Source organism: Amblyraja radiata, chromosome 9 (assembly GCF_010909765.2).
Source record: "Amblyraja radiata isolate CabotCenter1 chromosome 9, sAmbRad1.1.pri, whole genome shotgun sequence".
NCBI classification, from domain to species: domain Eukaryota; kingdom Metazoa; phylum Chordata; class Chondrichthyes; order Rajiformes; family Rajidae; genus Amblyraja; species Amblyraja radiata.
This window is the reverse complement of record NC_045964.1, coordinates 59,347,707-59,360,307: the sequence shown is the minus strand read 5'-3', so window position 1 is coordinate 59,360,307 and position 12,601 is coordinate 59,347,707. Positions and strand designations below refer to the sequence as shown.

The window sequence follows — 12,601 nt, the reverse complement described above, 5'->3', positions numbered from 1 at the left end:
GCCGCTGGATTTTCGGCGACCTGCTGCGACTATGACGGGTGCTGGCGAGTCGCCAAAAAAATCGCGTAAGTGGGACAGGCCCGAAAGGTATACAAAAATACTATCAAACTCATTGGTAACCCTCTGACCATCTTTGATCGGACTTTGCTGGCTTTAAACGTTGTTCCCTTATCATGTATCTGTACACTGTAAATGGTTCGATTGTAATCATGTATTGTCTTTCCGCTGGCCGGTTAGCACGCGAGAAAAGCTTCTCACTGTACCTCGGCACACGTGACAAATAAAGTACCATACCTCACCATACCTGACTTACTTCTACAGAAAATCCGTAGAATAATTTGAAATCACCGGCTCTTAATTTAATGGAGAAAAGTAATGGACGGGGGTCTGTTCTACAGTATCTCACCTGCTTGAACCAGTCTATCATCCTCCTCCGCTTCGCGATGACTTTTCTGCTGTGGTTGCAAAATCCTGTGTTGCAAAGTTGCCCGCTCCTGTTCCGTCCGTAACAGCTGAGAGCGCAAATCATCTATCTAAATTCACAGATAAGACTCAGTGGATCAGTAGAGCATTACCATTTTTGCATTTCATATCTTTTCAACATGCAAGTGTTTTCTGTGTTAAGTGGTAAACGTGTCTTGCACTTAAATGGAAAGAAAATCGCCCGGAAAGTTTGATACCTTGAATCGTAAACGACGGCAAAATAAATTAATTTTTTTTTATCAGGCAGTCCTTCAGAAAGGGATCTGAGTATACATGTCAGTACAAAGAGAGGCAATGTCAGACAGTAGATCGTGGTCCAAACAAGGCTAACAATGGCTAGACAATGCTGGAAATTTAAGCAAGTCAAGCAGCATCTGTAGAGAAAGAATCTGAATGAATGTTTCAGGTTAAGTTTCAGTATCGACAGCTTTTCTGTCACTGCATAAAAAACACTGTACTCTGAAATAGAAGGAGGCACTGCAGTCCTTTGGTGGGTGCAAACGTTCTCAAAGATAACTTTAGTTTAGTTTAGAGATACAGCACTGAAATAGGCCCTTTGGCCCACCAAGTCTGTGCCGACCAGCGATCCCCGCACAATAACACTATCCTACACACACTAGGGACAATTTAAAATTTTACCAAAGCCAATCAACCTACAAGTCTTTGAAGTGCAGGAGGAAACCGGAGCACCCGGATAAAACCCACGCGGTCATACAAACTCCATACTACAGCACCCGTAGTCAGGGTCGAAGTCGGGTCTCTGGCGCTATGAGGCAGCAACTCTACCGCTGCACTACCATGACACTCCATTAATGTATTCAGATTATGGGCAATAATAACATATAATATAGGAGCGCAACAAGGCAGCACAGTGGTGCAGGTGATGGCTCACATCGCTAGTGATGCAGGGCTCTCGCTTAACTTTTTTTCCCTGTTGCCAGCCAGGCAACCTTGGCAGCTTTTTAGGTTGCCAAATGACATTTTAGGTGGTCATTTAAGATGGCTTGCATGACGCGTGCTCGGACGAAGTGCGCAGTTACCAGTCGGAATTATGCATTCACATATTATTTCTGCTTCAAATAAAGTCACAAACTAACATATTCACCAATCAAGACATGATATATACCACAATGACATGCAGCAAAATTATAATACGGTATCTCAACTCTTTTTACACATTGCAATTAATGCAATTTTTATTATTTCTTTCCACTTCCAAACAAAAATGTGGTTGGATTATTCAGCGTATGATCAACCTGTGTCAATAAATCCTGGACCTTGATAACATATATGCTTAACCATGCACACTACAAGCATGTTTTCTGTGAAGGACCGAACATTATCATGACATGGCCATAGCATGGGTCGTTATTGCTATTGGTACAGAAACACTCTCGCTTCCCACATAATTTATCCACAACAAAATATACAGGTTGCAAGGAATTTTCTAAAGGCATTTTATGATAATAGCTGACAAAACTGACTATACCCATCTGACATTACACTAACTAACAAGAGATGGCCAAAGGACATAAATGTAGCAAATGTTTGGTAATATATTTAAAGGTGTCAAGACGCCACATTACCAGACATTCAGATTAGATGTATGTGGCAATGAAGATACCCAGTTTGTAAGGACCATTTAAAAAAAATGTTGATAAACGCTTTTTCCATCATTCTCACTTCAGAATTAACGTTAAAATTTCAACTGAAATATCCCGACCAAATTTGTGATGTATATGACTGACTGTAGAAGTAAAACCTGGATAAATCCAACGTATAGTTGTGAATGTTGCTCATTAAATAACTACAGTACTGATACTCCATATTAACAGCATTGATTTGCCATTAAAATGAATTCTGTAATAACGTGTCAGTGACAATCGAACTCTGCGGTTTTAATGTTTTACGTGTTCAAAATTTAATTAATCCATCTTTATGGATTAAAACAAATAATAACATTGGGGATTAAAACATATTTGATTGCATTCCGTTATCAAACATAGTCAATGTTAGCTCTGAAGACATTTCCAGCACAATAGGGTCGAGGGGGGGTGTGGATGGATTGAGGCAGGGGAATTAGTGAGTGTTGGTTGGAGTAGGTAAAATTGTGAGGGGAGAGCGCGGGGGATGTCAGTGGGGTTGAATGGGGGGGATCTGTGCAGGATGGATGGGGGGTGCAGTGCAGGATGAAGGGGTGAGCAGTGCAGGATGGATGGGAAGGGGGTCAGTACAGGATGAATTGGGGGACCAGTGTAGGATTGATGGGGAGTGGCAGGAGAATCAATGCGAGGTGGCTAGGGAGATCAGTGCAGGATAAATAGATGTGGGGGGGGGGGGGGGGGGGGGAGCACAGGGGATGTCAGTGAGGACTGAATAGAGACAGGAATGGGGATCAGTGCGGGATGAAGAGGAGGGCTCTCAGGATAAGGGGAGTGGAGGGAGGCGTATGAGAGAGAGAGAGAGAGAGAGAGAGAGAGAGAGAGAGAGAGAGAGAGGAAGGGGCAGAGGAGGTGGGAAGGAAGGCCAGCGCTCCTCGTACAACACATGTCAGGCACAGAAATCGCAACCAAAATATGGAGGGGACCGCGGACAGAATATCTTGGCGGTCGCGCGTGCATGCGCACACTCACACACACGCGCGAGGCTTCGGAGGTTTCTGTGAACTGTAATTTCAGCTCAATCCAGCGCTAAATGCAGCTCAGCTGCCTGTCTCAATCCAGACATGGCTGCTGGTTAACCTGGCGGGACAGGCAGAGCTGAGCTGGGTTTTGCGCTGGCTGGGGGCGCCGCGCCCGTCTGACTTCCGACGCCTCTGGCCATCCCCGGGCGTGTGGAGGCTCTCGGGTGGGGACAGGGATGGTCCAGCGATTGCAGTGCCGGAGACCAGGATCGATCCTGGCTGCGGTGCAGGTCTGCCGAGAGTGTTTTGGTTCGTCTCCCTCCTCCAATCACCCCCTCCCCCCTACCCCCTACCCCCACTCTACTTCCGCCTCTGACGGACACCTCCCTCCTCCAAGGGTCTGTTTTGAAAGAGCCGTTGGCGGAGTGGCAGCAGCTGCCGCTAACACGCCGGGCGGGGCGGGGTGCGGGAGGAGGAGATGGAGCCGTCGCCGCCGCTGCTGCTGCTGCTGTGCGGGACCTGACATTCGCTCCGACCCTCCGTCACGCCACACTTAGCATCTTTCCCACAACCGTCGCCGACACAAAACGTCACGTTCCTTTTCTCCAGAGATACTGCCAGACCCGCGGAGTTACTCCAGTTTTTGTGTGTCTATCTTCGGTATAAACCAAGTTGCCAAGCCGGGCAAAATGACTCGCCGTTTAGGTTGCCCGGCGGCAGTTTGAGTGGTCATTGGCACCCGGGCAACCGTGAATTTCGAGCCCTGTGATGTGGGTTCGATCCCGACCTCAGATGCTATCTGTGGGTGGAGTTTATACGTTATCCTTCTGACCACATGAGTATCCTCCGGGTGCTCTGCTTTCCTCCCATATCCCAAACGACATGCGGGTTTGTAGGTTAATTGGCCTCTGTAAAATCGGCCCGAATGTGCAGGGAGCGGATGCAAAAGTGGGATAACATGGAAGTAGTGTGAACAAGTGGTCGATGGTCAGTATGGACTCTGTGGGGCTGAAGTGCCTGTTGCCACGCTGCACCTCTTACTAAACACTGGAAACTCATCTCCCATCCTCAATTTCCCCATTTCCCTCTTATCCTCTCTCGTTTCCCTCTTCCACTGAAAACCTTTCACCTTTATCTCTCCCTCCAGTTTTACATTTCACATCTCTTCTGACACACTTTTGTCTCCTTTTCTCCTTTAGCCTGTTACTTGATTCACCCATTTGCCAATCATTCAACCCCTCACCTGTATCCAGCTAGCACTTGCCAGTCTTTGTCTGACCACCTCATCTCTTTTCCAGTTTTCTCCCCCACCGACTCCAATCAGTGTGAAGAAGGGTCCCTGGGACTCTATTCCAGGAGGATGAGGGGTGATCTTATAGAGGTGTATAAAATCATGACAGGAATAGATCGGGTAGATGCACAGTGTGTAAGAAAGAACTGCTGATGCTGGTTTAAATCGAAGGTAAACACAAAATGCTGGAGTAACTCAGCGGGTGAGGCAGCATATCTGGAGAGAAGGAATGGACGTCGAGACCCTTCTTCAGACGTTCTTCAGGGTAGATGCACAGAGTCTTTTGCTCAGAGTAGGTGAAACGAGGACCAGAGGACATAGGTTTAACGAAGGGGAAAAGATTTAATAGAAATCTGGGGGGTAACTTTTTTTCACACAAAGGGTAGTCGGTGTATGAAACAAGCTGCCAGAGGAGGTAGTTGAGGCAGGGGCTATCCCAACGTTTAAGAAATAGTTAGACAAGTACATGGATAAAACAGATTTGGAGGGATATGGGCAGGTGAGACTAGTGTAGCTGGGACATGTTGGCCAGTGTGGGCAAGTTGGGCCGAAGGGCCTGTTTGCTCGCTGTATCACTCTATTACTACGACCCGAAATATCACCTGCTCATCCCCCCCTCCCCCACAGATGCTGCCTGACACGCCGAGTTCCTCCAGCACTTTGTGTTTTGCTCCAGATTCTAGCATTTGCAGTTCCTTGAGTCTCCAAAACATATTCTTAGTTCACCAAAGTCACAAGGAGCTGACTTTACCATTGGCTATGGTGAGTAAATGACAATAAACTCTACTAATACCAAAAAAAAAGGTGCACAACACTGCTTGAAACGTACACGTTTTTTTCCCTCAAGAACAGGTCTGTGATAAATCATAATTCAGAGCACGACATGTGATAAATCATAATTATTGGCAGAATCTGGTAGAGAAATTACCATATGAATATGTATAACACGCTCGTGTCTAACTTTTCTGAATTCTAATAAGAGTCCAATGACACAAAACATTAGGCCTACGCGATCTCCTGGTTGCTAAACACTTTAACACCCCCCTCCGAATCCCATACTGACCTGGGCCTCCTCCACTGTCAGAGTGAGGCCAAATGCAAATTGGAGGAACAGCACCTCATATATCGCTTGGGCAGCGTACACCCCAGCGGTATGAATTTTGATTTAGAGTCATAGAGTGATACAGTGCAGAAACAGGCCCTTCGGCACAACTTGCCCACATCGGCCAACATGTCCCTGCTACACTAATCCCAACTGCCAGCATTTGGTCCATATCCCTCCAAACCTGTCCTATCCATGTACCTTAGGATAGTCCCCGCCTCTAATACCTCCTCTGGCAGCCTGTTCCAAACAAACACCACCCTTTGTGTAAAAAGGTTACTCCTCAGATTCCTCAAATCTTTTCCCCTTCACTTTAAACCTATGTCCACTGGTCCTCGATTCACCTACTCTGGGCAAGAGACTCTGTGCATCTACCCGATCTATTCCTCGCATTATCTTATACACCTCTATAAGATCACCCCTCATCCTCCTGCGCTCCAAGGAATCCCAGCCTACTCAACCTCTCCCTATAGCCCTATAGCTCAGACCTTGGCAACATCCTTGTAAATCTTCTCTGTACCCTTTCCAGCTTGATAACACCTTTCCTATAGCATGGCGCCTAGAACTGAACTCTAAATGCGGCCTCAAAAGTCATACAACTGGAACATGACCTCCCAACTTCTATACTCAAACTTTCCAACTCTAATTTCATTGGACAAGATGGCGGCGCCTGTCGGCAGCGGCCTCTGCAGTCCGTCTGTCTTTTTTTTCTTTTTGTCCTGTTAAGTGGATGTCTTGGTTTTGTTTTTATATTATTTTTTAGCTGTGTATATTTTAGCTGTGTGGAGGGCGGGGGGGGGGGGGGGGGGGGGGGAGAGGTGGGGGAAACTTATTAATCTCTTCCCTGTACGGGGACCCGACATTTCCTTGTCGAGTCTCCGTTGCCGTTGTCGAGAGGTTTAAATCGATCCAGAGCAGGGCCTTACATCGCCCGGCGTGGCTTAAACGGCCGCGGGATTTACCATCGCCCGCCGGGGGGGCTCGATCGGCTCGATGCAGCAGTTTGGCTGCTTGACTGCGGGAGAGGAATGGGCACAGAGAACATGGAAGAGATAAGACTTTGCCTTCCATCACAGTGAGGAGGTGTTTGGGGATTCACTGTGATGGATGTTTTGTGAGAAAATGTGTTAATTGTGTGTTTTGTTTTTTTTGTTTGTGATGACTGCAGAAACGCAATTTTGTTTGAACTTATTTATTTAGTTCCAATGACAATAAACGATTCTGATTCTGATTCTCTAACTTCAAGTAATCCTTCCTTTCCTTCTCTATCCGTCCCTCACCCACCCTGGTTCTTTAGTTTAGAGAGAGATACCGTGCGGAAACAGGCCCTTCGGCCCACCAGGTCCGCGCCGACCAGCGATCCCTGCACATTAACGCTATCCTACACACACTAAGGACATATTTTTTTTACATTTACCAGTATGGGAGGAAACCGAAGATCTCGGAGAAAACTCACGCAGGTCACGGGGAGAACATACAAACTCCGTACAGACAGCACCCTTAGTCGGGATTGAACCTGGGTCTCCGGCGCTGCATTCACTGCAAGGCAGCAACTCTACCGTTGCGCAACAGTAACCTTCTCTTAATAGTTTCACCGTCCGAGTGTTTGTGTGCTTCGTTGTCACCTTCCTCGGCCAACAATAAATCATTCTACATTTCCTTCTTATCGTCTGCTTTGATCTGTCATTTTCACGCATTACATTCTCTTTGTACCATTCATTATCTCCAGTTTCCCTCTCCTCTGACTCTCAGTCTGAAGAAGGGTCTCGACCAGAAATGTCACCTATTCCTTCTCTCCAGAGATGCTGCCTGACCCACTGAGTTAGTCCAACATTTTGTGTCAACCTTGGGTGTAAACCAGCATCTGCAGTTCCAGCCTACACAGACACAAAACATTTGCTCTGTTTCTCTCTGCCCAGGAGCTCGATATCGTGTGAGAGTCACCAAGAACCAGAATCTCAAGTAGACCACCAAAATAAAAAATTTTAAAGACACAAAGTGAGTCAGGCAGCATCTCTGGCATTTCACCGTTCAATGATCCACTACTCAGCAGGGCTCTCGCTTAACTTTTTTTCCCTGTTGCCAGCCGGGCAACCTTGGCTGCTTTTTAGGTTGCCAAATGACAGTTTAGGTGGTCATTTAAGATGGCTTGCATGACGCGTGCTCGGACGAAGTGCGTAGTTACCAGTCGGAATTATGCTCAATGAAGCATTCACCTATTATTTCTGCTTCAAATAAAGTCACAAACTAACAAATTCACCAATCAAGACATGATATATACCACAATGACATGCAGCAAAATTATAATACAGTATCTCAACTCTTTTTACACATTGCAATTAATGCAATTTTTATTATTTCTTTCCACTTCCAAACAAAAATGTGGTTGGATTATTCAGCGTATGATCAACCTGTGTCAATAAATCCTGGACCTTGATAACATATATGCTTAACCATGCACACTACAGATTGATGCAAGCATGTTTTCTGTGAAGGACCGAAAATTATCATGACATGGCCATAGCATGGGTCGTTATTGCTATTGGTACAGAAACACTCTCGTTTCCCACATAATTTATCCACAACAAAATATACAGGTTGCAAGGAATTTTCTAAAGGCATTTTATGATAATAGCTGTTAACACTGACTATACCCATCTGACAGGTTAAACATTACACTAACTAACAAGAGATGGCCAAAGGACATAAATGCAGCAAATGTTCTTTTGGTAATATATTTAAAGGTGTCAAGACGCCACATTACCGGACATTCAGATTAGATGTATGTGTTGTGAACAGCAATGAAGATACCCAGTTTGTAAGCAACAATTTTTTAAAAAAATTGTTGATAAACGCTTTTTCCATCATTCCCACTTCAGAATTAACTTTAACATTTCAACTGAAATAACTCCTGACCAAATTTGTGATGTATATGACTGACTGTAGAAGTAAAACCTGGATAAATCCAACATATAGTTGTGAATGTTGCTCAGTAAATAACTACAGTAATGATAATCCATATTAAGAGCATTGATTCGCCATTAAAATGAATTCTGTAATAACGTGTCAACGGTAGCAGTGACAATCGAACACTGCGATTTTAATGTTTCACGTGTTCACAATTTAATTAATCCATCTTTATGGATTAAATCAAATAATAACATTGGGAATTAAAACATATTTGATAGCATTCTGATTATCAAACAGTCGATGTTAGCTCTGAAGACATTTCCAGCACAATAGGGTGGGGAGTGGGGGTGTGAATCAGTGCAGGATGGATAGATGGTGGTGGGGGAGGCTTGAGTAGGCAATCGATGTGGATTGGATGGATTGAGGCAGGGGAATTAGTGCGTGTTGGTTGGAGTAGGTAAAATTGTGAGGGGAGAACGCGGGGATGACAGTGGGTTGAATGGGTGGGGGGGGGAGGGGGGGTCTGTGCAGGATGGATGGGGGAGCAGTGCTGGATGAAGGGGAGGAGCAGTGCAGGATGGATGGGAAGGGTGGGTCAGTACAGGATCAATTGGGGGGACCATTGTAAGATTGATGGGGAGTGGCAGGAGAATCAATGCGAGGTGGATAGGGAGATCAGTGCAGGATGAATAGATGGGGAGGGGGGGTGGGGGAGTAGATGAGGAGGAGAGCACAGGGGATATCAGTGAGGACTGAATAGAGGCAGAAATGTGGATCAGTGCGGGATGGAGAGGAGGGGTCTCAGGATAAGGGGAGTGGAGGGGGCGTACAAGAGAGAGAGAGTGGAAGGGGCAGAGGATGTGGGAAGGAAGGCCAGCGCTCCTTGGACAACACCTGTCAGGCACGGAAATCGCTATCAAAATATAGAGGGGCCCGGGGACAGAATATCTTGGCGCCCGCGTGCACATGCGCACACTCACACACGCGCGAGGATTCGGAGGCCCCGTGAACGGTAATTTCAGCTCAATCCAGCGCTAAATGCAGCTCAACTCTGCCTGTCTCGCCTACAGCCCTGTCTCAATCCAGACAGGGCTGTAAATTAAGCTGGCGGGACAGGCACAGTTAAGCTGGGTTTAGCGCTGCTTCTCTGCGCTGGCTGTGGCCTCGGGGCACCGCTCCCGTCTGACTCCCGACGCCTCTGGCCACCCTCGGCGTGGGTGGGGGGATGGTCCAGTGGCGGTTCGGCAGCGATTACTGCAGCGCCGGAGACCGGGATCGGTCCTGGCTGCAGTGCAAGGCTGCCGAGAGTGTTTTGGCACGTCTCCCTCCTCCAATCACCGCGCTCTATCCTCAGCCCCCTCCCCTTCCGCCTCTGACCGACACCTCCCTCCTCCAAGGGTTTGCTTTGAAAGCAGAGTGGCAGCAGCGGCCGTTATCAGGCCGGGCGGGGGGCAGGAGCAGGAGCAGGAGCAGGGGGAGGAGATAGAGCAGCGGCCGCTGCTGCTGCGCGGGGCCCGTCATTCGCTCCGACCCTCCGCCACACTTCGGTCTACGGTATAAACCAAGTTGCCAAGCCGGGCAAAATGACTCGCCATTTAGGGTGCCCGGCGGCACTTTGTGTTGTCAGTGGCACCCGGGCAACCGTTAATTTCGAGCCCTGCTCAGTCCTTCCTTCTGAAGTTCATGGCCACGGACATTTATGTCAATAATCAACAATGATAGTTGTCGTTGCCCATCATAATCAGCAGGTGGCCAAGTATCTGCAGCCTTACATATTTGGATAGCACATTTATGCACACCTAACTTTTGGGCAGCACAGTGGTGCAGCAGTAGAGTTGCTGCCACACAGCGCCAGAGATCCAGGCTTGACTATGGGTGCAGTCTGTGCGCTTTTTTTCTTTACATTCTCCCTGTGGCCATGTGGATTTTCTCCGGGTGCTCCGGTTTCCTCCCACACTCCGAGGTCGTGCAGGTTCGTAGGTTAATTGGCTTTGATAAATTGTCCCTGGTGTCTAGGGTACAAATAGTGTACGGATGATCGCTGGTCAGCGCAGAGTGGGTGGGCTTATGTGGTCCACAAACTAAAAGACATTTGAATAAAGATGTGCAGCTTGGTAGTTTAATTGGCTTCAGTAAAAAAAAAAGTTGAATTGTCCCTAGTGTGTAGGATAGTGCTAGTGTACGGGGTGATGGTTGGTCGGTGAAGGCTTGGTGGGGCGTAAGGCCTGCTTTCATCCTGTATCTCTAAGCAAAAGTAAACATTATTCAAGTTGGGAAAAGGGGAAGTACAACGGGATCTGGGAATCCTTGTTCATCAGTCAATGAAAGTAAGCAGGCAGTGAAGAAAGCGAATGGCATGTTGGCCTTCATAACAAGAGGAGTTGAGTATAGGAGCAAAGAGGTCCTTCTGCAGTTGTACAGAGCCCTAGTGAGACCACACCTGGAGTATTGTGTGCAGTTTTGGTCCCCTAATTTGAGGAAGGACATTCTTGCTATTGAGGGCATGCAGCGTAGGTTTACAAGGTTAATTCCCGGGATGGCGGGACTGTCATATGTTGATAGAATGGAGCGGCTAGGCTTGTATACTCTGGAATTTAGAAGGATGAGAGGGAATCTTATTGAAACATAAGATTATTAAGGGTTTGGACCCGCTAGAGGCAGGAAACATGTTCCTGATGTTGGGGGAGTCCAGAATCAGGGGCCACAATTTAAGAATAAGGGGTAAGCCATTTAGAACGGAGATGAGGAAACACTTTTTCACACAGAGATTTGTGAGTGTGGAATTCTCTGCCTCAGAGGGCGGTGGATGCCGGTTCTCTGAATACTTTAAAGAAAGAGCTAGATAGGGCTCTTAAAGATAGCGGAGTCAGGGGATATGGGGAGAAAGCAGGAACGGGGTACTGATTGGGGATGATCAGCCATGATCACATTGAATGGCGGTGCTGGCTCGAAGGGCCAAATGGCCTACTCCTGCACCTATTGTCTATTGTCTAATGTGAATAGCTGGCATCAATGCATTTCCGCTCACCGATCCTCTGCAATGGCAGCCACACACAGAAAGCAGAAGTAAAATTTGGAAAATGGCAGGGGGAGGATAAAAATGTCATAATAAAGTACTTTAACATAAAAGGTGATCTTTTCCAGCAGTGCAGTGCAGTTGGGATGGGTTATAACAAGAACAGGCGCCTAATAACATTGATCGTGATTTTTAAATGGATGCACAATAAACTTTGAGGAACGTCACTGTAATTGCAATAATTCTGGACAAACAAGACAAAGGTCAGGCGCTCAATGCCGTAATGACAGCGAAATAAAGTTCAATTAATTCAGTAATTTGGAACTTTATGGGTGCCATCGAGAAGCCCTTCTGTCAGCATTATCCGACAACACAGCTAATTTGTGCACAGCTGTTCACCACAAAAACAATGTCGTTTGAGTGTTTGTCTTTTCTGAAAACTTTCTCTTTTGAACGAGGCTGCAAGATCAAATTGAACTACAGACAAACTGGGTTTGTCTCAGTTTAACTTTTCTTCTGAAAGGTGTCCTCTCCCACAGTACAGCTCTGTACACTGTTGTCAGTATAGACGTCCTGCATGGGTTCAGTGGGGAAACTTAAACCAATACATTGAGAGAACTAGATAGAGCAGAAATGAGAGAGCTAGATAGGGCTCTTAAAAATAGCGGAGTCAGGGGATATGGGGAGAAGGCAGGAACGGGGCACTGATTGGGGATGACCAGCCATGATCACATTGAATGGCGGTGCTGGCTCGAAGGGCCGAATGGCCTACTCCTGCACCTATTGTCTTTGTCTATTGTCTAATACCTTTTAATGTTTGGAGGTTCAGAACAGGCAGTAGACAGGGATGTAGGAGGTGAATAGTGATAAAGGACCTACTTTAATTGGTAGTAAGTAGTCAACTGTAATATTTAAGAAAGAACTGCAGATGCTGGAAAAATCGAAGGTAGACAGAAAATGCTGGAGAAACTCAGCGGGTGAGGCAGCATCTATGGAGAGAAAGAATTGGCGACATTTCAGGTGGAGACCCTTCGTCAGATGAGGTCTCGACCCGAAAGGGTCTCAACCTGAAACGTCAGCTGTAATATGTTGGTATAAACATTAGCCAAAACTAGATGTTCTGAAGCCCAACTTATCGAGGTAGATAGAGATATAGAGGCAGCGTACAAACAGGCC

At 46.7% G+C, this 12,601-nt stretch overlaps 1 protein-coding gene across 5 annotated transcripts in view; it reads right to left on the bottom strand.

Annotated features, from left to right (window-relative positions):
• cep128 (centrosomal protein 128) overlaps positions 1 to 12,601 on the bottom strand; it is a 401,773-nt gene that overhangs the window by 315,784 nt on the left and 73,388 nt on the right. For all 5 annotated transcript variants that reach the window (XM_033027567.1, XM_033027570.1, XM_033027569.1 and 2 more), the window contains exon 11: positions 407 to 533. In XM_033027567.1, coding sequence (XP_032883458.1) covers positions 407 to 533 — 127 coding nt within the window. The remainder of the gene's footprint in view (positions 1 to 406; positions 534 to 12,601) is intronic.